General features: G+C 34.9%; 2 protein-coding genes and 1 long non-coding RNA gene across 3 annotated transcripts in view; 2 read left to right on the top strand and 1 right to left on the bottom strand.

The window, feature by feature from the left end:
* Positions 1 to 15,067: 15,067 nt before the first annotated feature.
* Positions 15,068 to 26,018, bottom strand: LOC135126617 (protein inturned). The gene is made up of 7 exons (XM_064052655.1): positions 25,741 to 26,018; positions 24,413 to 25,691; positions 24,082 to 24,360; positions 16,590 to 17,060; positions 15,764 to 16,033; positions 15,571 to 15,710; positions 15,068 to 15,297 (listed from the first exon to the last, which is right to left on the bottom strand). The coding sequence occupies exons 1-7, from the start codon at positions 25,857 to 25,859 to the stop codon at positions 15,186 to 15,188; spliced, it is 2,670 nt and encodes an 889-aa protein (XP_063908725.1). The 5' UTR covers positions 25,860 to 26,018; the 3' UTR covers positions 15,068 to 15,185.
* LOC135126620 (uncharacterized) lies at positions 17,285 to 18,077 on the top strand. The gene is made up of 2 exons (XR_010280097.1): positions 17,285 to 17,437; positions 17,681 to 18,077. It is a non-coding gene; the product is annotated as an uncharacterized LOC135126620 (long non-coding RNA).
* LOC135126615 (uncharacterized) overlaps positions 26,010 to 27,920 on the top strand; it is a 22,207-nt gene continuing 20,296 nt past the window's right edge. Inside the window, exon 1 of the transcript XR_010280095.1 lies at positions 26,010 to 26,099. The gene's annotated coding sequence lies outside the window, so the exon portion shown is untranslated. The remainder of the gene's footprint in view (positions 26,100 to 27,920) is intronic.

Raw genomic sequence — 27,920 nt, 5'->3', positions numbered from 1 at the left:
CTCACTCCATTTTCCCAGAAATTTTTGGAATACTGTTATTTTTAGTCTAATCCACATTGATTTACGTGTCCTTGCAAAATGTTGATGATTTCATCACAAAATTGTGTACCTAAAGTAAAAATTTAACTCGAAAATGCTGGATATGTTTCATTGTATTTTAGGTGCGAGGGAAGTTCTGTCGAAACAACTTTCCACCAATTTTTCTTGCTGTTATATTTGAACATAAACAGTTTATTTTATATATTTTTAAAACATTATAAAGAAAATAAAAAGTTGTGTTAGATTGAACCTTATGGGTTTCTCAATCTATTTTCCGCAGCATTTTAAACTTTCAACTCAATTTCTTTCAAAATAGATAGAAATGGATTTCGATGGTTATTTCCCTGTACCCTTCATTTCAAAATAAATAAGCTTATCTGGTGTTGTTTACCGATTTGCATTTTATGACGGACTCCCTACAGTGACCATAATCTCTCCTCTCTTGGGTCGCTACCTGCCGTGCATCCGTACTTTGGGTTGCATAGTTACAAAAAATAATTCTTCTCACTGAAACCGATTTTGCGGGCGACGACTGGGGACCCTTAATGCTAGCCAAATTATCATTTAATGCACATCCTAGTATCTCGCTACTCTGAAATTTTCTACATAGCTTGCCCGGGAACTGATATCGCCAAATTCTCTCCTATGTCCACTATGTGTAGGATCGGAAATAGAACACATAATAAGATTGATCTTTTTTCAACATCACTGCGAGCTCTTAAATTCTTCTTCTTCTCTTATTCCCAAATTTAGTAGGCTTTCACATTACTTCGTAAATTAATTTATTATCTGAATTATCTGATCTTCTATGATTACACATATACCTACCTAATTTGAAAATATGCATTGAGATTTGGAGTAGCTTTAAACTTTTCCTATTTGGGATTCACAGTAATTTGTAGCTGCTGATTAGTTATTCTACTTCTTACCATTTGCTTTCGGTTATTTGTTGGTTTGGGTACATAACCTGTAATAATAATATTAATATTAACATTGTGGTGACCGAATTTAAATCAAAGTTTTCGCGCTGAAATTAATTAACAGCGGCGCGAAATCACACTTGAATAATTTGAATTTGAAAGAAAAAAAAATTCAATCACAAAAAGAAATCGTTAAACATAGGCAACTAAATATGCACGTAGCGCTTAGGGGTAGTTTGCATGATTATTGGGTTAGATGGCGGCACGTATGGCTAGGGAGTTTTTAGTTAGAGGGTTGATTGGTAGAGACAGAGCTGCATGGCGTAGATTCAGTCTGAATGTGCTGGTGTGAGTGTAACCACGTGGTTTAAATTAGTTGGTTTGGTAGTTAATAAAATGGGAGGAAGCCTTTGTTTAACGACAATCAATCGTAACCAGCGTCACTGTTGTTGTCCCCAACCCGCGCGGTTAATTCTTGCGCCCTTTTAATCGGAGAAATGCGGACTTCCGGTCGATGCGAGACACACGTGCTGTAAATTTGTTTCATTGTTTGTAAATTCACCAATCAAGTTAGTTTTTCTTAATAGTCAGCTAGTGCAAACACTGCAAACACAATTTAACAATCAGAATTATTTAAATAAACCACTTGCTAGAAGATTTCATGAAATTCACTTAGTCAGAAAAAACACCTTATGTTTAATTACGAATAGGTCTCTGGATGCATATACGTAAGTGTTACATTATAACACTTCTAAATTCTTCACACAAGATTGCTAATACTTCATTTACGGCAGTTAAACAAGTTCATTATACTGTGAACTGGCGGGGGTTATGATATTTTCTTCCCTTAGGTGGTTATCATCGTTATCATGATTAATTCATCGGGGCATGCCTCACAACGCCACAGATTGATTAATTCCTCGAGGCATGCCATCACAACGTTACAGATTGATTAATTAATCAAGGCATGCCCTCCCAACGATTTTAAAATTTACATCACCGAGACACTTTTTCCTCGCAACGATTTTAAAATTTACATCACCGAGGCGCTTTTTCCCTCGGAGCGATGACTGGATATTTTTGTGTTTGTTTATTATGTGTTTTGTTGGGGTAACCAGTTCCAGAGAGTATTTTAAACTCTCTAAGTAAATTGTTTTTTTTTTTGAAGTAACCAATCACTTAGATCATGATATAATTTGACATAATGTAAACTCTTTGTTTGAATCATTGACAAAGTGTGCCAATTCTTAATCTCCTGTAAATTTTGTTAACTCTGCGATTTTCCACCTCATACAATATTTCTTTAATCTTGCAATTTTAACCTCAGTAATTTTATTGGTTGTATAATTTTAATTGAACGTAAATTTCATGTTCTACAGTTTTATCCTCACATAATATTTCTATTTGTACAAGTTTATTACACACCACATCTTCTGTTTGATAAATCTTTGCTGAATTCTGTTTTGTAAATACTTTGCTGATGAATGTTTCTATCATATAAATTATTTGATGTCCAACTTTAATCTCACATAAGAATTATTTGTTGTTTAAAATTTCACAAGATTGTATGGCGAATCTAAATGTTGTTTATTGCTCTTTGAAACTTTAACACTTGTTCAGTTGTTGTTAACATCAGAGTTATAAGAGATTGAATATTTAAAATTGGAATTGAGGTTAAATAACACAGAAAACGTGGCAGAAGCGAAGTTCGGTTCCTAGTCGGGCTGGCGAGATTGATTGTGTCACCTGTACAAGTCCACAGGTTTGGACAGATTCAGGGGCGGCTGCCGATGTTGTAAGGTTCTAGGCTTCGTGCTAGCCTAGATCCTCTTGCGGGTCGGACGACCATAATGGCCTAGTTCCGCAGGGCACGTTCGTAATGGAGATATCAGCCCCGTAGCTACGGGGGGGCAAGATGGGGCTGAGCCCCCCCTAGCAGTTGTGGTTGCTCCCCCTGGAAGATTTACACATTATAAATTTCAAATTAGTAATAAAATTTCAATATAAAGCCGATTGCCGAAGCATATTCCCTAGCCCCACCCGCCCACCCTTTATTTTCTTACAGGGTATGTTATTTGGCAATATCATCCTAACGTTGATGTTGACCGTATAAAAAAATGAACTGTCATGTCACATTTTATTCTATAGCCTACTACTAAACATGCAAAAAAATAAACTCAAACAAATTGGTTGTTACCTAGTGATTGGCCACTGTACGAATTTTTGGATGCAGTACAGCTGTTTGTGAATCTACATTCTCTGTTTTAACGCCTTCAATGACGCATCAAAGATTGGCAAACTTGGTTTTTCTGGCTTTTTAAAAGTACTGTATCAAATCTTTGGACTTCGACAGGTTTTTACGAAAATTTAATAGCGTAAAAGATCGATGTTTATAATTATTTTAATGCTCTTTCAAATTAATGTACAAACTGAAAAAAAATAAGGTAGTTGTCTGAGTGTATTATTAAAAAAAATGGTCTAAAGAGTTTTGACAGTACTTCCCTCGCTATCGGGAACGTGACGACTGCAAGCCTATTATGGCTTTTTTGTATTACATTTTTGTAATTCTTGATTTAATCAATAAAATTAATTGACTCAGTCATGAATTTTTTACAGACACTCTGTATAAGCAAATCTAAAAAATATTAATGCAGTGATAAATCACAAGTATAGACTCATCATGATTTACACATTTAAGCATTTTTTCAGCAAAATTTTGCGGTGGTGTCAACAAATTTTTAGGGGGGATGAGCAAATACATTGTGATAACCCAAACTTCCCGCCTTAAAATTTGACCTTGAAACAGTTTGAAAGGCCCGCGAAAAATTCAAAGTTTGGCCTTGGCTGTGATCGTCTAACAAATGAGAACCTACGTTGTGTTTTTTTTTTGTTTTTGAAAAATGGCGGGAAGAAGTTCTTTCATACAAGTGCATACACGGTCGAGAGCGCCAGAAATAATAGACAAAATTAGGTTGGTCAAAAGCCTTCCTAAGGAGGAAAAAGAAACGAAGAACGACAGACGCTCAAATTGCCCTTCTGGCGAATCCGCAGGGCCAAGATGCCATCGGTCTTCATTCCCCAAAACCCCCTGGGGTTTTATTCACCGACATATTACATGTCAAACACCTTAAGATATATGAACGAAAAACACTCGCGAATTGACAGACATACACATGAAAACCGAACAAACACAAGACCTACACATATGTAAATTGGATGGCAGAACCCGAATCATTATGAGAGTGTGGCGATCGAACAAAATATAGAACAAAATATATCAATTTCATTTACGAGCACAGCAAAATACCCACAGGGGGCGTTGTAGCGCAAGTAGAGGTTGGGACTCCTGATCGTCACTGTTCTCCCCCACGACGGTGATTCTATCTACACCAAAGCCTGCTCACACGCACATCTCCATTACGAACGTGCCCTGCGAAACGAGGCGGTTACGATCGCAGATCCGTAGTTGGGTCCCGGCTATCACGAAACCGGCAGCGTTAAAAACCCGCGATCGCCCTCTGAAGCTATACAAAAACCCGCGGACTTGTGCAGGTGACGCGATTAATCCCGTCAGTTTGAGAAGGAGTCGCGCGCCCCACGTACACTACGAGTTATGTGTTATTTACTTCAATTTCATTTAAATGTTCAATCTCTATGACTCTAATATTAAATGACAACCGAACAAGTGTTAAAGTTTTAACAAAGAGCAATACACAACATTTAAATTCGCCACACACTCTTACGAAAATTCAACAACAAATAATTCTTAATTGAGATTAAATTTGGACATCAGATAATTTACATGATAGAAACATTTATCAACACAACATTTACAAGATCAAAACTTAGCAAAGATTTATAAAACAAAGATCTGGTGTGACATAAACTTGTGCAAATAAAATATCATGTTAGGTCAAAACTGTAGAGCATGGAAATTTACGTTCAATTCAAATTATACAACAAGGAAAATTACTGAGGCTGAAATTGTGAGATAAAGAAAAATTGCATGAGGTGAGACATTACAAAGTTAACAAATTTACATGAGATTAATAATAATTCGTGTCCAGTCAAGTTGTTGGTTAAAATTCAAAACGTGAAATTATTCAGCTACATTGTGGGCCATTATTACACATACATTTCCCCAAACAAAACACATAAACAAAAACATGGCAGACAATCTGCAGGTCCAAAATGGCGTTGGACGAATTCGTCAATCCAAATAATAGGCGTCGAAAATATGCGATGCAAAAATGCGATGAATCCTGTGGCGTTGTATAAACGATGGGCTAAATAAAAAGGAATAAAAGGCACGTCCCCCCATGACCCACAATGTTGTTAATTTGTTCAATAGATTCAGTTAAAACATGTGCTCGGTTAAAAGAAACAAAATGGACGCTTCAAAATGGCTGCTGCCTGAACAAAGAACGGTGAAAATAACAACTCGTTTGCCGCCATCCAAAATACAGATTTCACAAATATAGCTAAATAAAGCATGGCCCGAACTAGAAATCACTTCCTGTAAAGCCCTACTACGACGGATTTTAAATGAAAGATAAAAAAAACGAGATTAGTGGAAAAAAAAGCGCACGCGTCGCTGAGTCACGAGGTCAGGAGCACCGTCGAGACTTGAAACTCGCCGCGAAACAGGACCCAGTTGAAAACGTGTTCAAAACATACCTCTCCAAAGATGCGAAGATTTCGACACAGCTTACCGCCAAAAGGAACACAAAAACCTCGTCGTAAGAACGATGAGAAATCAGGAACACCCAATGGCTCAACGGGGGCTGCTAGGTTTTCCAATGGAACGGATCAACACTGGAAAAGCAAAAAAACAACAGTAAAAGGCACAGAATAACTCACAATTAAAAATACGACCTGTTGCTCGAAGCGCTCGAAAAGAAGTGGTGTGTCTTCTCGAAGCGGTCAAAAGGAAGTCGACCGTTTGTTCGAAGCGGTCAGAGGGAAGTGAATCATTTTACCAGAAAACAAAACCACCCCCACATTTGTGCATGTCTCTCTCTTGGTGTGAGAGGTTGCCAACCTCTTCTTCTTACCAACCGTTTCTTGTGCGCGCGAAATTCATTTGAAATTTAAAAATTCGAATTGGATCCTTACAACATTTTGATCAAAATTTTTCCATGCTTATGATAAATTTAAAACATCTCCAAGATTTCAAAGCATTCGGTTTTGTAGTTCCTGATTAACTTAATAAAATAAATTCACACTTTCAATAATTTTTTTGAGTCACCCTGTATATGCAAATCCAAAAATATGAATGGAATAATAAATCACAAGTACAGACTCATCATATTTTGCACATTTAAGATAGGACTTATTCAGCAAAATTTTAAGGTGACGTCATCAATTTTTTAGGGGGGATGAGCAAATACATTTTGACTATAAATTTACCATGCCTATGACAACTTTAAAACATCTCCAAGATTTCAAAGCATTCGGTTTTGTAGTTCCTGATTAAATCAATAAAATAAATTCACGCATTTATTAATTTTTTTGAGTCACGCTGTATATGCAAATCCAAAAAATATGAATGGAATGATAAATCACAAGTACAGACTCATCATATTTTGTACATTTTAGATAATCCTATCTAAAATGTACAAAATAAAATGTAGGTATAATTATTCGGCAAACTTTTGAGCTGACGTCATCAATTTTTTGGAGGGGATAAGTAAATATATTTTGATTAAAAATTTATCGTGGTTGTCATAACTGTAAACCATCTGCAACGTTTCAAAGCATTCGATTTTGCAGATTTAAAATTAAATTGCAAAATATTGTTTTATAATTACTACGTACAATTTTGAACTGACGTCATCGCATTAGAGGTGGGGATGATTAGACAAATTTTGGTTAGCGTTTTACCATCTACACGATATTCCTAATATAAATACAAAATTTCGCAACAATCGGTTCAGTACTTTCGGAGATTATCTGTCTAATAAAAATCCTGGACGGCAGACAGACGGACAGACGGAAACAGGAGACCTATTTCTTCGTCCTCTAGGGGTCATGAGAGATCAAGAAAACCTAAAAGTAGAGAGTCGGCCGACGGACTCGATTACAATACTTCCTTTGCTTACGCTCGGGAAGTAATATATATTCATATTTATATGAAGCCCCCTCTGTCAACAAACTTGCCCCCCCCCCCTGAATAAGTTTTCTGGCTACGGGGCTGGGAGATATGCGTGTGGGGTAGGCTTTGTGATAGATAGAATCACCGTCTGGGGGGAGAACAGTCCCAGACCGGTAGCCCAAACTCCGCTTATGCTACAACGCCCCAGGGGTACTGACGAATGTTCATTTGGTCTTAACGGAAGTTATAATCGTCAGAACGATCAAATTTGAGCATAACACAACCCTCACGTGGTCCATGACTATAGTTATCAATGGCGTGCAACTGTCAGTGTATGACTGGGGCTTCTAGGACATCATGTCAGTGCACCTCTTTTAATCGAATCTAGATTGAATGCTCAGAAGTAGGACAATATGCTAGCTTAGCAAATACTTCCTGGACTCGAAGGGTGCGGCATCTGCAGCAGGTCTTTTACATCCAGGACCAAATCTCCAGCAATATAACTCGCATAAATGTTGTTTATTTGAACCAGTATTTTCCCGGCATGTTGGAATGGAAAGTTTGCACCGCCCCATTGGTCTGTGCATTCGCCGGATCTAAATCCCTGGAAATTTTTTCTTTTGAGATTTCTTCACGACCATCTGTATTCAAACAATACCAGCTATACAAACAGAGACGCGCTGAAACAAGCAGTCCAGCAAATATTGTCTTCAGATTGCAACGCAAATGCTGATCAACACGCGTAGAAGTTTTGAAGATCGGCTTACTTACTGTACAGCTGCTGAGAGCAGTCTTTTTGAGCAATTCTTGAAAATAGTGCAATACTTCTCCAGATTCGTACAATATTTAATTACTTCATTCATCAACAATTGTTAAGTTTTGTTATTTGTAGTTATCTAAATGGTTCATTACAAGGTTCTCTTCAAAAGCACCAGCTGTTTTGATGGTAAATCTTATCATCGCACAATAAGAAAAGCGGGCGCTCGCATTTTCATCTAATCACAGTAGAACATGGCATTTTAATGAGATTTTAGTAATAAAGACTCGACCAGCACCAGCAACATACCCTAATAAAATATTCTGTGCAGCTTGTGCATTTATTCCGTTTAAATTGACCTACAATAATCGACATATTGGACAAAATAATTCAATTTGAGTCGTTCAGTGATTACTGAGTGAGACAGCGCGAGTACATTCCTAGCTTGAGGGCTCCCAGGACATGTTACAATCCTGCCGATGGGGTTTTGAGGAAGACCAGCTGCTCGAAGTCTTCATCTCGGGCTTTTTGGATACGGTCTGAGCGTAGTTCGAGATGGCTCGTTTGACGGAGTCGCGCACTATGACGAATGAATGGATCAATTTGTGCATTTATTCCGCTTAATTTGTCCTAAAATAATCATCACACTGGATAAAATAATTCAGTTTGAATTGTTCGTTGATTTCTGAGAATAATTTCGAATTTCATTCGACAGTGCGACGGAACATTTCGCGACAAATCGGATTGGGCGCGAATTTCAAAATACGATTTTTAAAACCTTTTTACAGTGAATGAGCGCGATGCAACGATTTGAAAAAAATGCTGACCGATCGCCCTCTTCAACCTCCACAAATGCATCACTCAATAATAGCTTTAAAGTGATCTGGGGAGATATCATAAAATAAAAACCAATTCCCATGTTAATTCCCTATATCCATACTTGGATGCGGCACCCTGTATACAGGCACATTTTTTTTTAACTCTGAACATACACCATATAAGAACATGTTCGAGCGAAGTTCTTTTCAATGAATTTAATCTAAACTCATTGAAGGATAGCAGAACGGTGGCAAATATTTTATTTTTGTATGCGCTGATCCACGGGAAAATTTCTTCAGAAAATCTGCTTAGTAATATTAAGTTTCCCATACCGCGCTTAAATTGTAGATATAAACATTTGCAATAGGTTGGTGTAGAACTAATCAACATTTCTATTCGCCGATATATAATATGTGCAGAAGTTACAATAATATTGCTCCACTTGCAGACATCTTTTTACAGAGTATCATAGCTATTTATGCAACAAGTACATAAACCAGGTCTTTATTGACAAGCCGATTTTAGTAGACGAGGGAGCGTAGCGACCGAGTCGATAAAAAAGGCGCGTCAATAAAGCCGGTTTATGTACGCGTTACATACAAGGCTTTATGTCTGATTGCAACAATTGTTATAATTTAAAAAAATAAAAATTAAGGAAAACCAATTGCAAAATAAATTTCTGAAAATCTAGTCTACTTTTTCATTGTTACTACAGTAACCCATTTTTACACAAGTGAAAATTATTTTGATTTTTGCTGTTTGCGTTTAAAGTTGAAAAATGCAAGCTAGTACATCGAACCAAGCAGAAAGTGAGATAACAGAGATTGCTAGGAGTGTTAAAGAGTGTTTACTACCATCAAAATCAAGACATTTATACGGAGAAACTTACAACCTTTAGCGGAAGTGGTGCTCTAAAAAGAACGTCAAATCAACGTCGGAAGAGAGTATTTTGGCGTATATCACTACAGAGCTTTCCTCGTATGAAAAGACATGGGGGCTGGCCTTCATCAACTGTAGCGGAGGGGTATATTGATGAAACTGCTAAAATTAACGTTGCGGAAAAAAATCTAGGCAAAAATCTTTCGGAAAAAGATGTTGCTGAAGATAATAAGCATTCACGTTCGGTAGAAGTAACTGACAGAAACTTTTCTGTGGTTAAGTTGCAATCTTAAGATCACTAGAAATTTAAGATTGGCATCAACTGTCTAATTTTCTAATTCAAATGTCAAATCTGAATTGTGTGGAAAAAAACGAAGTTTTTCTAATTTCAACACGCTTCGTTTCTAGAAAATCCTTAAATACAGCGTGGAAACAGTTTCCATAAAAGTAATCACGAGAAAGCTCATTTTAAAGGAAAAGAAACAAGAAATATTTCGTGGTTTTCAAAAAATTGGGTAAAACGGAAACAGTTAAACTGGTGGCAGAAATATTCTCCGTAAAGTTCGCTAGTGTTGTCGAGTGTTTTTCGAATTTTAAAATAATACAGATACAGCGGCGCTTGTGCCGTTAATATTATAATCAGAATCAGAAAGACGACTGCGCAGATTTATATACCTACATGCTTTGTTGGTTCCGTTCTACAATTGGTTTTTAAGTTTTATATAATCGTTATTGTTTTGTAAGAGGTAACACACTTGGCTTTGAAAATAATTGTACATAATACACGTATAAATTTAGGTTTCCGAAGGCGAAGTTTTTTACATTTTAAACACGTTATAGCTGCCAGAATCAAATTTCTAAGGCGGTACCTATCTCCAATTGCGTGATTGTGGTGAAGATTTACTTTTCATTTTCTTGAATGAGACATGGATATACCAGAACGGATCCATGGTGAAATTGTGGATCCATGATGATGACATCAAAGCTTGTCCTCCTAAAAAAACTAGTGAAGGGAAAAGATTCAAAATTTTACATGCGGGTTGCTCTTTGGGCTTTTAGAGGGATGCGATTTTCTCCTTGGTTCAAAAATATATTCACCAGATTACCACAAAACCATCACATTTTCGATATTTGACCTTTACTTACTTACATGTCACATTTTTGATAGCTACTTTCTGACATTCCAGTAATACATTATACACTAGAACAATTATGTCCGCAGTTACACAGCTTAAAAAAAAAAGTTACCAAATCTAGTTACATCTACCGAACGTGAATTCCTTATATGTTCAGTTGTGGAAAAGCAGTAGGAGTAATAGAAACAGAAGCAGTAATAGAAACAAAAGCAGTGAAATGCGACAAGGAAAATATCCAATATAGGTTTTCTAGTAGTAGTTATGTTGTAAATATTAAACATTGCGATCATGCCTAGATTATTTTAGTTAGTAAGTTTGATTGTATTCACGAAAACTTTAATAAAAACAAGTGTAAAATAAAGTTGTCTTCAGTGGCGGCTCGTCAGGGGAGGCAGTGCCTCCCCTGGAAAAATTGACCATTAGTTTTTGTTTTAATATCTGTTAGCTTCAAATATATTTTACAGATATAGCAAATAACTTTTATGGAACACTGTCATTTATTAAAACGCGTCTTGGTAATATATTTTGAAGTACGCGCTTTCGACAGGAATAAGCGCTGATCATCGCCGTGTAGGCCAGCTTCAGACGGAGGCATGCCTCAGATAGACGGATATCTTCAGTATGATTAGTCAGTGGTGCTAATATGTTTTTGAGAAAGACAATAGTCATCAGTGCTTTATCAAAGCGCCAGCGGAGGCACCAACGCCTACCGTCCTTAACCCAATCAGATCGAATTTTTTAATCTCACGGTGAAACTGCACAATGCTGAACAGGGATGCTGAATGCATTTAGTTAGTTGTGCATTAATTAGACGCGAGGAAAGGTATTGACTGCATGTGCATTGCCAAGGTTATGTATTAAAACTGTTACGTTAACTTGAAATTGAAAACAGTCTGGACAATGAAAATGTGTGTTTTACAATGCTGAACATAAGAATCTATAATCTCCAGAGTTTCTTATAAAGTTTAAATATTTAAGCACGGTTTTCTTACGACGAACAATTGTATGTCAAAGATTTAGGACCTCTCATCCAGATTTGAGCAGAAATTTATTAATTATTTGATTAATATATTTAAATCAGCCCTAGATCATATTAATTAATGTTTAATGTTAATAAAGCAAATTCTGTAGTCTTTACACCTTCTCGTTGGTTTGTGTCAAGCAATTAAATGTTTTTTATTCGAGAAGTGTACCCATATAGAGATATGTTACTGACTCAGAGTTATTTGTATTGTTTTCATAAAAACGAATAAACAATCTGTCTTTTAACAAAAGTAATTGCCAACATGTTAATTAATACCTGCCGATTTTGAAACGAAAATGTTGCCTCACCTGACAAAAAGACCACGAGCCGCTACTGGTTGTCTTTATTGTACTAGTACCATAAAGTACCACATTACGGCCGCTAAATTATAAAATAAAGTAACGTTTATAGAGCAATCGGACATAAAACATTTTATGTTTCTATCTTGTGATAACCCAAACTTCCCGCCTTAAAAATTGACCTTGAAACAGTTTGAAAGGCCCGCGAAAAATTCAAAAACTCAAAGTTTGGCCTTGGCTGTGATCGTCTAACAAATGAGAACCTACGTTGTGTGTTTTTTTTTTGTGGTTTTGAAAAATGGCGGGAAGACGTTCTTTCATACAAGTGCATACACTGTCGAGAGCGCAAGAAATAATAGACAAAATTGTTTTGGAGGGCGAGTACGGCACCCTCACAGGGGGAAAGACGCTTCGAAGATTTACTCCTCAGCGCAAAAACCCCCTTTTTGTTTTATTCCCGGACGACATAAATATTACATTTCAAACACCTTAAGATATGTGAAAGAAAAACACTCGCGAATTGACAGACATACACACACGAAAAACGAACAAACGGAAATTCTGTACATCTGTTTGGAATCAATGCAAATATTTGAATATCACAAATTTAATAAAACAAAGCAAAAGCTGAATCAAGTAACTGGATGCAAGTACACAAGTTATTACAGGCGTGTGGCGGACGATCTTCTTTTCCTTTTTTTTTTTGTTACGGCAGTTAACAGGAGTACAACAAAAGTACCCCTGGAGCGTTGTAGCATAAGCGGAGTCTGAGCTACCGGTCTGGAACTGTTCTCCCCCCGCGACGATGATTCTATCTATCGCAAAGCCTACCCCACACGCATATCCCATGACGAACTGTGCCCTGCGGAACTAGGCCATTACGGTCGTCCAACCCGCAAAGATCTCGACTATTGGGCCAAATCGAGAAATTCACAACGTCGGCGGCCGCCCCTGAATCTATCCAAACCTGTGGACTTGTACAGGTGGCACGATAAATCTCGCCAGCTCGACTAGGAACTGAACTTCGCTTCTGCCACGTTTTCTGTGTCATTTAACCTCAGTTCCATTTTAAAATATTCAATCTCTTATAACTCTGATATTAACAACAACTGAACAAGTGTTAAAGTGTCAAAGAGCAATAAACAACATTTAGATTCGACATACAACCTTGTGAAATTTTAAACAATAAATAATTCGTATGTGAGATTAAAGTTGGACATCAATTAATTTATATCATAGAAACATTCATCAACAAAGTATTTACAAAACAAAACTTAGCAAGGATTTATGCAACAAAGATCTGGTGCGAAATAAACTTGTACAAATAGAAACATTATGTGAGGTTAAAACTGTAGAACATGAGATTTACGTTCAATTAAAATTATACAACAAATAAAATTACTGAGGTTAAAATTGTGAGATTAAAGAAATATAGTATGATGTGAAAATTGCAGAGTTAACAAAATTTACAGGAGATTAATATTTGCCACACTTTATCAACGGTTCAAACAAAGAGTTTACATTATACCAAATTATATCATGATCTAAGTGATTGGTTACTTCAAAAATAATTTACTTTGAGAGTTTAAAATACTACGAACTGGTTACCCCAACAAAACACATAATAAACAAACACAAAAATATCCAATCATCGCTCCGAGGGAAAAAGCGTCTCGGTGATGTAAATTCCAAAATCGTTGCGAGGAAAAAGCGTCTCGGTAATGTAAATTTTCTATAGCGTTGGGGGCATGCATTGGTTAATTAATCAATCTGGCGTCGTGAAGCATGCCCCGATGAATTAATCGTGATAACCATGATAACCACCTAAGGGGAGAAAATATCATAACCCCCCCGCCAGTTCGCAGTATAATGAACTTGTTTAACTGCCGTAAATGAACTATTAGCAATCTTGTGTGAAGAATTTAGAAGTGTTATAATGTAACACTTACGTATATGCATCCAGAGACCTATTCGTAATTAAACATAAGGTGTTTTTCCTGACTAAGTGAATTTCATGAAATCTTCTAGCAAATGGTTAATTTAAATAATCCTGATTGTTAAATTGTGTTTGCACTAGCTGACTACTAAGAAAAACTAGCTTGATTGGTGAATTTACAAACAAAGAAACAGATTCACAACACGTGTTCGCGTCCGACCGGAAGTCTGCAATTTTCGATTAAAAAGGGCGCAAGAATTTAACGCGCGGGTTGGGGACAACTGTATCATTATGAAAAATACGTTTGATCGTCGTTAAACAAAGGCTTCCTCCCGTTTTATTAACTACCAAACCAACTAATTTAAACCTAGTTCTTACCACGTCGTCACACACACACAGCCACATTCGTAATGGCCTACCATGCCGTTTCTCTACCAACCCTGTAACTGAAATTACCCTAGCGCTACGTGCTGCCATCTAACCCAAAGATCATGCAAACTAACTCCTAAGCGCTACGTGCATTAGACCATCCATGCATATTTGGTTGCCTATGTTTAAGGAGTTCCTTTTCGTGATTGAACCTTCTTTTTTTTTTTAAAATTCAAATTATTCAAATGTGATTTCGCGCCGCTGTCAATTAATTTCAGCGCGAAAACTTTGATTTAAATTCGGTCACCACAATCTAAAAAAGCAGTTCTTACGCCACTGTAGTTGAAGTTCCTGCATGGCTTGTTATATCAGTTTTTAGTGATTAGTGCTTAGTTGTATAATTGTTTTGTTTTGATTTTTTTTTGTTATAGGTATTTGTGTATACTTATCCCGAGTTATGATACAAGTGTCCACATAGATCTTTTGTCTGTTTGATAATAAATTACCATTATTACTACTCAAGTACATTCAAGAAATTGGATGGTTTGACGAATGAAGGAGCGGGAAGACATCCTGATATGAACCTGGGAAAGGCTCAATGGGCCCAAAGGCGAGGCCTAAGTGCCGCCTGGCTACGGTCAGTCCCCATATAATTAAAATTTAGAATCCAGACACGTTTCTATAATATATTAATGAGTAGAAAAGAACGTTAGAACTTTTGCGTTTGTGACGTCGAAATAAATAAAAAACATGCTTTTAAAAGAACTTACTTATGGAATGAACACAACCAACATATATGTTACTTAGAGTTTTATTATTAGATGCATTATAAAAAAAATACTACAGTTCATCTTTCTCAAAAAAAACTCACATATTTTTTACGCTTATATTAATAAACGTTTTTAAAAAAATGTTAATTCATTGTACTTAAATCAATTTTAAAAGCCAACTCTATGACATTTTGCGGAATACTGTCTTGGTAACAAACATAAACTTCACGGGGATGAGGCATGTAGAACAGTCTCCTGAAATTAAATTCAAAAATATAAATGTACAAATTTTACTCTTAAGACCGATTTGGGTAGCAACGACGTAGTTAAATACACAATAATAAACATGTATTGAATTTATTATTAACCAACACTCCAACAGGGTTAACTCTATTTGTTTTATATGAATTAGTACACACAATTTCACATTCTACACAATACTGATTTGCAATCCTTTATTTTATTGATATTTCAGTATTGTTTCAACTGAAGTGAGAAAAACCCTAGTACCATTAAACAAATACTTACCCAACAACCCAATATTTGATTTTATATTTCTTAGTATCAACATCATCTAAGAATGGACATTCAAACATAATTCCATGTTCCTTGATTGCTATGAGACTTTTATTCATTACAGATTTTGCCATATCTTGAGCAGGCATGTTCTAAAATAATCCACAATGAACAATTTAAAAATGTATTCAAACGAAAAAACTACTTTAAATCTCATTGTATTCTGAAACAAGCAATGTATCTTGTGACATGCCTGACGAAAACAGTTCAAAATTGCATCGAGAGTTTGTGATGATATCCTACATTCTGGTGCGCAAACCAACACACCTTCCGTAGAGTCAAACTGAACAAAGTGAAACAAAACGTTCTCTTTCCCAGTAGTCAACTGCTGAGGCTGAAAACCCCCAGTCTCTGATAAAATCGTTTGACGTAACTCTGAAATATCGAAACTGCTGTTGCTCATTTGACTACCGTCCTGCAATGCAATAAAATAAAATATGTACTAAACGCCATTCGTTTGGCTTTGCCGATTGCACGCACAATCAACAGTCAGCTGTTTAATATCGTTTAGGCTCCCAAAATTGAACATCAACTTTCTCATATTAAAATAGTTTAAATGTATAGTCTTTGCCATTTCTATTGAAACACCACTTGTTAATCGTAAATTTGGCAACGTTCATATTCAGACAATTTTTTAACTAAAAACCGTTGTCAATTAACCGAAAGCTGTCAACAACTGCTAAATTTTAAGCAAAATCAACAGGTGGTGTTTCAATAGAAATGGCAAAGATAATACTGAACTAACTTCCGTTGATTTATACTCATTTGTATCTAACTCCTTTTACAAATGCTTTAGGCTTTGGGTTTAACTCAGTTTGCTCCAAATATTTCAAACTTTTAAGATGGTACTTTATAATAATAGACTCAACCAGTGATCAATCAGAACAAAGTCAAATTTTTTATCAGAATGGGATGTGTGCGCCACCGACAAAGCTGATGAATGGAAATACCCATAATAAAACTGCACCAACCCCATAATCATCTATATCCGATTCTTCATCATTGGAATCATATTTTCTCCTTCTCACATTAGAATTTTCATCGCTCATTTCACTATGCCCTCCTTGGCTACCTGAATCTTCCGAATGCATATCACAGGGATCATCAGACAGAAGTAATGAGCTGGAATGAATGAGAGCCTGGTCGGAATTCCGTCGTTTCAAAATAGACATCACTTCAGGTTTTCTGTGTTCTTTATGTTGTGAAACTGTTTTACTCAAATTATCTAAGAAATCTGACTTGCGCTTATTGCATGTTTCGGGAATAGTGACTTGCGGTCCGGGATTTGAAGCTATCCAACGATCAGCAAGGTCGGAAATTCCTAATTCTTGGATGTGGGCCAGCGTTGCTTGGACTTCCTCAACATAGAAAGCATCAGGACCCATATTTTCCTCGCCTGGTTCTGTGCAGCCACCTGCCTCCATTATTACAGCCAGCAAGTCCTAAGCAAAGAAAAAAGTTTCTTTGTAATCAAAACTGTCTGTTTTAAGTTCATATTTTGAACTTAACGTTGTGGTGTGTCCTAGTTAGAATTAAAATTTCGCGTTGAAAAAAAAAAAACAACAACGGCGCGAAGTTGAAAAATAAATTAAGAATGCTAGTTTGTTTAATTTGCCGTTGCGTTATTTAAATTTGCCGCCACACCATCGTAATAGGCGTCGTCAATACTCTATTCTTATTAGCCAAATACACTGACGTCATCCGAGGTCATCAAGATGGCAGCGTTTGACAACTAGCCTGTTTTCTCATAAGAGTCAATGCTAATATTTTCGGAATTCATTTAAATTTGAGAGCGTGTCAACTGTGTTTTTATAGTTTGGTAAGTTTGTTACAGTTTCCAGACTGTGTAGATATCTGTAAAACGCACCATAACGTTTGAATATGCTTAAAAAATAATGTTTTCCAATGTGATGTACAGGTTAACTTCGCTGCATCTTATATTATTTGTTTTGCAAATTAATTCTTTGTTAATGTACATCAATGTTTTTTAAATACACTAGCATCTTAATATTATAATATTTTGTATTTTAGGAGAAAATGCCTAAATTTTGTGCTGTTGTAGGTTGTGCGAATCGAAGCACCAGAAATGCGGACAAATTTTATTTTCCTTTCGCAGCAATTAGCAACAATAAAGGTAAATATATACAGGATGGGGAAAAAGGCGGAAGCTTTGGTTAAAAGCCTTGAAACGAGTGGATTTAACGAAGCCAAAGTAAAGTATTCCTATGTTTGTTCAGATCATTTTATTTTGGTACAGTAACTACCTATTAGATTTACAGTTTTTAATAAATTACTACATTGGTGCTCTTTTAGGTAAACCTGCAGATTTGTCGGATGTGGACCATCCTGATTATGTTCCATCACAAAATTTAGGATATCAAAATAAATCCACTCGTAATACTTGTAATGTTGAAAGACAAAAATAGAGAAAACTGAATAAATGCTTCTAGACTTTTGAATGCACAAATTTCATTGTGGGTTATTTTACTTATTCCAAAAATAAAAAAGTTTAGAATGGTATTCATTGTTATGGTAGGGACATCGTCTAAACACAAATTAAAATCACTTGCACTCATTATATAAGGATCTACGCCGTTTAAATTGTTTAACTTTTGTACATATCTGCTTTTCTCTTTGACGGAAAGACATCGTGCATAATCACTTAAATTATCCATACTTTAAAAACAAATTACACACCTTCACTTAAAGCCGTCACATTAACCTCAAACGAAAATATTAATTTCCGATTTACCGCTTAAAACACACGAATGTATTTTGGGTGACGAGGAATTCAGACCAAAACAGCGTTCTGTATTTTTATTTTTATTATGTATTTTTAAACTCAAATCGCCAAAAAAGCACCCTGATACACAGAAAAGATATGAAAGAAGCTATTCACGTGTTTATTTTCTAGATAAATACCCACACTTTTAAATAAAATGCGAAAATGTTAACATTGTCACTTACGGAGTTTCACAGCGCTTGTCAAACGCTGAGTTCCCGCCACAGCGTGACGTCACGTGTTATTGGCTAATTGTATGCTTAATTAGGGTTTTTTATGTGACTTGGGTCGTGGTTTAGAGCTATTAAATCGATTATTAGTGTTGCAAAATGCTATATTTGTGATTGAAAATTGATGTAAAAATTAAGTTCGAGTTCCAGGCAGTACAATATAAATATTACATTCGCGGAAATGAAAGTAAAGGTTTGGGGTTACGGAAATCAAACCATATTGTGGACTTTAAAATTTTCTTTATTTATTCTTAATTTATCATTCTCATGTTTATCGGTGTATAAGTGTACTAACAACAAATTAAAAACTGCTACAAACATTCCACAAAGGCTAATCATTTCTTCATTTTTAACAGAACACTGTCCATGAATTTCTTTGCATTTGCTATTGTCTGAGTTGCCTACTTTAGTATTTCTTGTTTCTTTCATAACATTACATTCAACATTTACTTGAACAATAAAATATGGAAAACATGCAGTCAAACGTAAACTGACTGATTATAATATAAGTATCGTCTACCCTTTTGAAATCAGCAAAATTTACTTGGTACTTGACATTTTATTTTAACGGCAGCTTAACATCAGCAACAGGAATACAATCAGTTTCGTTGATGCTGTTGTCTTCAGATCTGTTGAAGGATCCTCGCTTAGGTATTTTTATTTTATTTTATTCTATAATGTCTCCAACAGGCCGGAGCCCCAATTACAGGAAACATGACATACACAACACCCAGAGGCAGGGCGGGAATCGAACCTACGACCCAAGGTGCAGTGGGCAAGCATGAAGCTAACTAAACCACCCGGGTCCTCGGTTTCAGAAAATCAGAAAACACGCATCTGGTGCAAAGAGTAGTATAACAAAAGACAACAGTTTACTTATATGCGTTTACTGAATGAGCAGCGGGTGTCGTCAAAAGCCGATCTACAAAATTTTTTACGTATGGACGAAGACCATTTTGATTGGTTGCTAAAGCAAGTTGCACCATGTTTAATGTTTAATGATCATGTCTTTGTTTGCCTCTGGCTATACTTCTTTTATTTTATTAATTAGTATTTTATGTGCTTGATTTCTCAAATTGCGATTTGTATATTCTTTGTTTGTAATTTTCCATACTCCTCGATGAATTCTTCCAAAAATTGTTTTGAATAATTTCGTAAATCACTCATTCTTTCGTATGTTAAAGAGCTTTCATTTTACAACTGCCGATGATCGTAATTACCGAGTTTTTCGATATGCACGCAAATATTTCTGCAGTGAACAGTCGTTACCCGCCTCCTCACTGAAGTCCTGGCCCCATAAAAAACGCATTGAAAATCAAAACCTGCAGATTCTTCAAACAATGTTTGTGTGATAAGGTTGCACATACATAATCCTAAACTAGACGTAATTTTTCGTATGCACAAACAGATTTGTCCAAACATATACGCTGATTTATTGTAACATGTAGTCTGAAACTATGTTGAGCTATAACATAACGATCAAACATGTATAAAATTACTTTGACTTGATTGAAAAAATCTGTTTGTACAAACAATTTATACAAACATTTTATTATGTGTAGGGACGATTTATGTAAGCACATACAATTAACTCAAAAAGACCAGTACCAGAGAACATAGAGAAGCGTCAGTTTAAATTAAATGACGGTTGAGGACTCCTCGACTTATGTTGGCAACAGTGTTTGTTTCTAATTAGGAATAAAATTAACTAGAAAAAAATGTCATAATATTTTTAACGACGCGTTTTACTTTCGACAAATTGACATTAGATTTACCAGAATATTACAAGCTGCTTACTGTTTCCTTCACTGTAATTCAGGTCACACGAATTACAGTTCGTCGTTTGAGAACTCGTTTGATCTACTACGCACTCAGGCCAATGTCGACTCTAAGCGTTCGGAAACGATTTGACCACAGAACAGCGATTTGATTTATAAGCCATGATCCGTGATCTGATACACATCCTAACCGGTTTCGACCATAATTTCTTGCTGTTTCAATTTTCGAATTCTCAGTTTTTCGAAATTTTAGTTTGGGGATTTTTCAGTTTACTCCTATTTATTATTCAATTTTTGGATTTTACAATTTCTCGGTTTTCAGTTTTTCTCCTCAATTTTACGATTTTTAAATATTTCGATTTTTCAATTTTTGACTTTTATAAACTCTTTATTTGTCGACTTTTCAATTAATTGATTTTTCAGGTTTTTTGGTTTTTCAATTTTTCTATTTTTTCAGGTATTGATTTTTCAACTTCACTTTTTGATTCTTCGATTTCTCAATTTTTCAATTTTTTAATTTCTCAGTTTTTGGACATTTCAGTTTTGGGATTTTTCAGTTTACTTGTTATTCAATTTTTCGATCTTACGATTTTGCAGGTTTTTGATTGTTCAATTTTTCGATTATTTTAAGGTTTCGATATTTCGACTTCACTTTTTGATTTTTCGATTTCTCAATTTTTCGATTCTTTGGACTCTCAGTTTTTGGATATTTCAGTTTTGGGATTTTTCAGTTTTTCGATTCATCAGTTTTTCTTTCATTTTTCAGTTTTTCGATATTTCTGATCTTCGACTTTTCCATTTTTGACTTCTGGACTTTTCGATTTTTAAATTTTAGATTTCTCAATTTATTGGTATTTTGATTTTTCATTTCAGTTCTTACATATTGCAATTTTTCAAATGTTTCGATTTCTTAATCTTTCGATTTTTCGACTTCCCGGTTTTAGATTTTCTGTTTTTCAATTGTCGTTTTTTCAATTCTTCAATTTTTAAATTTTAGATTTTTTGATTTTTCATTTCAGTTCTCCGATATTTCAATTTTTCAAGTTTTTGGGATTTTTCAAGTGTTTCGATTTCTTAATCTTTTGATTTTTCGACTTCCCGATTTTAGATTTTCTGTTTTTCAATTGTCATTTTGTCAAATTTTCGATTTTTTAATTTTTCAAATTTGACTTTTATAAACTCTCAATTTTTAGATTTTCCTGTTCTTCATTCTTTAATTTTTTGATTTTTCAGGTTTTTAATTTTTCAATATTTCAATTCTTCGGTTTTTCTATTTTTGACTTGTGGATTTTTCGATGTGTCTACCTTATTACTTTTTCGATTTTTCAATTTTCCTGGTTTGCTTGTTCAGGTTTTCGATTTATCAGTTTTTCAATTTTTTATTTTGGCCTATTTCGGTTTCTCAGTTTTTCCAGTTTTCCATTTATTCGTTTTTTGATTTTTCCGCCTTTCCAATTTTTCAACTTTTAATTTTTTGTTCGTCGATTTCTCTATTTTTCGACTTCATCACTTTTCGATTTCTCGTTCTTTTGATCTTTCAATCTCTCAATTTTTCAAATTTTTAAGTTTTTTGATTTCTCGATTTATCGAGATTTGGATTTTTCGATATTTTGATTGTCAATTTCTCAATTTATAAATTGTTCAATTTTTAACTTTTCGATTTTGGCCTATTTCGGTTTCTCAATTGTTTGACTTTTCAACTCCACGATTTCTTGATCTTTTGATTTTTCGCTTTCTCGGTTTTTAGATTTTCCAATTATCCGATTTTTTAAATTTGGGGGTTTCGACTTCTCGATTTTTCGTTATTCGGTTTTTAAATTTTAGATTTTTGAATTTTACATTTTTTCGATTTTCTGATGTTTCATTTTTCGATTTTCAGTTCTTCGATATTTCGATTTCTCAATGTCTCGGTTTTACGATTTTTTAAGGTTTCGATTTTTCTGTTGTTAGATTTCTCGATTTTTCGATTACAGTATAATCTCACTAATCCGGCACTATTAAAAACCGGAGGGTGCCGGATTATTGGAATGTTCGGATTACTGGATTATAGTGAAAAAGTCATAGGTAATGACTAAAATAAAGCATTTCATAGAGGGAATAAATGTATGTAATGTATTAGAGGTGTAGAGGGGCGAGGGAGGCGTGGGCGGAGGGGCCGGATTATTGGACGTGCCGATCTAGCGAAGTGCCGGATTAGTGAGATTATACTGTATTTTTATTTTTCATTTTTTTTCGCACTGTTAACGTTATACAAAAATTGTCACTAAAAACATTTAAAAATTCATATAAAATAGAACACAGTGTTTCCAAAACATTTACCCGAAAAAAATCCATTGGGTTACTACGATTTCAACAATATTCTTAGTTTAATAAGACGTTTTGCTAGTATAAAATACAAATAAAGAATTAATTCTTAGTTAAACAAAATATGTAAAATCATCTAAATATGTACCAAAAATATTCGTTTAATGGTTATATAAAAACCGACCAAACAACTATTTCCCGCAGAAATTATAGTCCAAACCAACCAAATTGCTTCTGAATGTCGACATTGGCCTGAGCGCGCTGTGGTGTGTAGATCAAACAAGTTCTCAGGCGACGAGTTGTAGTGAAACAAGTTTTTTTATTGGCATCGACTATTTAAATTTGGCGCTTGCCTTTGGCGGTTGAGGACTCCAATGTCCAATTAGAGTGGTTTTGCAAAATCAGCCTGCATGTCGCATCTATATTAATCTATGCCAGTACAATTAGACGTAACGGAATTCCGCTTGGTAGGACCTCATTAAGCGCAGACAAAAGCAAGAATGAATTCTCATCGAAAAAAATATGAGGTATTTTTTTTTTATTTTAATTAATTATATCGCTTTTCAATGAATTGGTTATAGAGCAAATAATTATTAAATAAATATTTCTGTATAACGATTGAAATGTAGCAGAACATTGTTAATTCCATTGACAATGTATTTTTATTTCATTGTAAGTTGGTAGTGTAATATTATGTTTAAAAAATTTATATTGTGTTTCACATCACGTGATTTTTTAAATTTATGCTCTAGTTGCCCATGAAGCTTATGCCAGCAGTTTCAGTTTCACTGCTGACATAAGTGTCATGGGTAACTACAGCAGAAATAAAAAAAAAATCACCTGGTACAAATTTTCAACGAATTGGTTCTAGGACAAATAATTTTTAAATGTATAAATATTGCCGCAACGTTTCCAATACACTGTTATTTCCAGTGACAATGTTTTTTTGTGTTTAATAAATTTTATATTGTATTCCATGCAAGTTTTTTTATATCCATACCCCCTTTCATATGAAGAACATTTATTAAATGTTCTGAACTAAATAAGTATTAAACATTGAAAATAAATATATATTCAATATTTAAAACCAATATTGATTTTCTAAAAAAAAAAATCTGTCGTTACCCATATTATTTAAATGTTAGAACTTCAATATTTATTACATATAAAATTCTACTGGGGTATATATATCATTACCACGGCCAACTTCATTACTTGATTTTTGTAGTCATAGTGACAGAAATTTTGCCTAAATGCCGGTCATTTCTGGGTTAATGGCGAGTCTTTATAGGTATTTAAATACATACAAGCGCACAAGGAACGTTCAACATGTGTAAAATTCTATATGTTCTATACAAGATTTATTTACCTTTTGACTACCAACCAGAAGCAAGTATCTTTTTCCGAGTGGAACTTTCACATTCCTGTTTTCATTTCTGCTACAAGAGCATGGGAAAACCTCTTTCCACAGAACCAAAGTTTTCACTGGTTCTGTTTTAGATAAATGAAAAAATCCTTGCTGACGACAATAAATATGTACATCAATTAGATCTTCATACATTAGGTGAGACGCTAACAAGTATCCATCATGATATAAAGCACTACCAAGAATTGTGAACAATCGTTGACAATCCAGTGGTTCTTCGTTCTACAATAAATATGAATAAAATACATAAACATTTGACCATATTTTAATTTACCCATTCTCTATAGTCACTAGCTTCTAACTCTGTTAAGGCATCATCAACTTGCATAAAAGCTTCATTTGACAGTGGCATTAACGTTGCCGCTGGAAGAACATCTTCAAAAAGTCTCAAATTCTGACTCACTTCTGAATAAGCAAGCAGTACGTCACTACTTGTCCACATTCCACCATTTAGTAATTTAGTAAAAAATCGACCAAAGAAGTGATCAACTTGAGATTTATTTACTTCATTAGTAAAAGATTTATCTAGTGATTCATACAGAAATATAAGCATTCTTACAATTTCTTTTGTTACGAGAAGAGATTCTCCTAATGAAACATGATAATCCGGAAACATACAAAGCAGGAGTTTATTATTTAAGCAGGTGTAAGTAACATGATACAGCTTTTCTCTATACAGGAATGACGTGATTTTGGGACTACTCTTTGTCACTTCATTTATTAAATGATTCAAAGTTATAAAAATTCCTCTTGCCTGACACAATACTGACTTTTGGAATGGGTATGTATAACAGTATATAACATCTTCAAATTCAGAACTTGTTTCACTCAATTTGTCTATACTTAAGTAAACCACCCCAACAGGGTACTGACATAGCTTTTCAAACAAGATTTGTTCGCTTTCTTTATTAAATTTCACCAATTCCCTTACAAATTTTGACTGATAATTCAACTCGTTTATTGGAGGATCCTTAGTTACTTCAACCCCTGCAACTCTCTGAAGCTTTAGCAACACATCATTCTTATCAAGAAACTTCTCAAGAACACTGTTTAAATTCTGATTAGTTACTGGAATGTGATTTACACTTTTCAACCAATCTCCAATTTTGATGTTCTTTTCATGTTTAGCGTCACTATCTGGCAAAAATCCAGCAACCATTACACGATTACCGTCAGACAAAGTCTCAACATTTATTCCTAACAAAATTTCTGATAAAGCTTTATCTTTCCGAAAATTATCTTTATTAAGCTTTAAGATTACTTCTTTCTCCTCGCCTTCTTGTGAGTCGTGAAATTTCACTTTATTGGTGGACGAATCCAATGTATCTTGTGATTTCTGATCCCTTCTGCTGTGTCTCTGGCTGTCTCTTCTTCGTATTAATCGAAGAAACTTGCCCCTGGTGCTACGTCTCAATTGATCTTTTGAGAATGGTCGCAATTGTTCTTTTTGTTTAGTGTTGTCTACATTATTTTGAGTCACAAAAGGGTGACAGTCAATAAATAATAATTCTCCTGTAATATCATGAATTGATGATTCCCACTCAGGAACTGAGCTAGAAATACTTCAATTAATAATTATATTATTATCAATAATAAACTAACCTGTCACTGTCAGAATAACATGACTCTTCACTTAATTCATCGGACCACTCTTCTTCAGAACTGCTTCTGTCACCACTATATAACATACGCCTTGAATCGTCCGAAATGTTGACATCCATTGTACGATTACGAATGATTACGAATAATAGCACGTATACACGTAACTGGACGGAGCCAGACCACAGCCAGACGGAGCTTGGAAAAGGTTAAAGCATACCACGAAGCGAGAAGGATATAGTCGATCAGCTGTTGCGGCATTGTTTTCGTCACGGTGGTTTTCGTTGTGATTTTACCGTGTGAAATCATTGTGATTCGTCGTTTGTGAATATTGTTTAAAACATGCAGAGTGTTATTGAAAGGTATGTACAACAAAATTGATAGTTCTTCGCGAAGTCTGAGAAGTCTGAAAAACTTATATTGTATTATCAAAATTATAAGGGGAAAATTAACCCTTATCCAACCTTTTTAGACGCTACTGAAAGATAAATAGGTAAAATTTTAGTTAATCATGCAACTAGTGAGGAAAGTGTTTTTTTTTTCACGAGAAGGAAAATTTAAAAAAATCCGCTGAGAGAAAAAAAGTCACTTTACTCACGAGTTGCATACAAAATTTTTTTCACGTTCGTAACAAAATTCAATAGCCACGAACCTCAAAAACTTTTTATTTTGGAACATAGATATTCAATGTAGCTGTACTTGCCGTCTTGATAATTTCTTCAGGGGTACACAAGAAATCTTCATCGCTGCCCGATTCCATTGTGCGAGCACACAAATTATCACAAAACACCGAGAAAACTAATACCTACAAACCACTTAAATATGGATTAATAAATTACAACATTTTTGTATACATTTTAATTTTTGACAAATGTGTTGATGAATCGTCATAGCAACGGCAGGCTTCTATGTTTTACCTGGTTCTACGTTTAATAAATGTCTTCCGTTAAAAAATGACACGCTGCGACACTTTTTTCATTCAAATGCGTGAAAAAAAGTGTAATGGCGTTTCATTTTTTCACGCATTTGAGTGAAAAAATTGGTCTAAAGAGTTTAGACAGTACTTCCCTCGCTGTCGGAAACTTGACGACTGCATGCCTATTGTGTTTTTTTTTCTCATTACATTTTTGTAGTGGGAATTTAAAAAAAAATTGTGATGACGTCATCAACATTTTTGCAAGGACACGTATATCAGTTGGGATAGATGTAGTGTAATACTAAGAATAAAATTATTGTATTCCCAAATTTTCGGGAAAATGAATTGGGTCGTTTTGAATATTGATTTCTTATAATCAATAAAATAACGAAACAATTTACTCACGTATACGGCGCCGGTGTGTAATATCTAGAGAGCGGATTTCTGTCGGGCTAGGCAAGGCCAAACTCGGTACGGCTCGTACGGGATGCGAATTCATTGCGGTTGCGGACTGCACTTCGTTTATTTGATATTAGAATAACGCTGTTTCGTTGCACTCTGCTGTTAATTCCCGTTCTCATTTACTTAGCCGTTTGATTAATAAATCGTTAATTATATTTATGGAATTAGTACTGATTAAATTCAGTGATTATCTATCACCCGCTACTGAGTCCCGGCGATCCAGCGCGTCCCCACCTATAATCGTGACGTAGCCCGACAAAAATCCGCTGTCTAGTAATATGAAAGGCAACTGAAAATCGTTTATGTATAAACATTCTTAATTTAAGATGACAAGCGTAACAGCATACGTGAGAGTCAAACAGAGAAACTGTAAACAAAACGACCATCGGTTTTATTGCTTCGACTTCCGCTTATTATATAAAACATTGGGTTTTATTTTAATTCTTGACGGTGAAATTCACAATTGGTTGATTATAAACATGTCTATTCTACATTCGCGGAACCAAGTGAGCGCATAAAACAAATGCAGGTCTGTAATGTTAAAGTCGATGTAAATAAGCGTGCTACCCTTATGTTTCAACCGAGTTTTTCCTTTAACAAATTTTGTGTCTACCAAATTGGGTTGGTTGGGGTGTAATACTAATAATAAGTGTTGCCTTTAATTTAATCAATAAAATAAATTGATTTCATTAATTTTTTTGAACCACCTCTTAAGAAAATCTAAAAAATATGAATGGAATGATAAATCACAAGTACAAACTCATCATATTTTTTGCATTTTAGATAGGATTTATTCAGCAAAATT

This window comes from Zophobas morio, unplaced genomic scaffold, assembly GCF_036711695.1.
Source record: "Zophobas morio isolate AGI-343-1 ecotype UQ-CSIRO unplaced genomic scaffold, CSIRO_AGI_Zmor_V1 ptg000011l, whole genome shotgun sequence".
Classification (NCBI taxonomy): domain Eukaryota; kingdom Metazoa; phylum Arthropoda; class Insecta; order Coleoptera; family Tenebrionidae; genus Zophobas; species Zophobas morio.
This window is presented reverse-complemented; position numbering and strand designations above follow the sequence as displayed.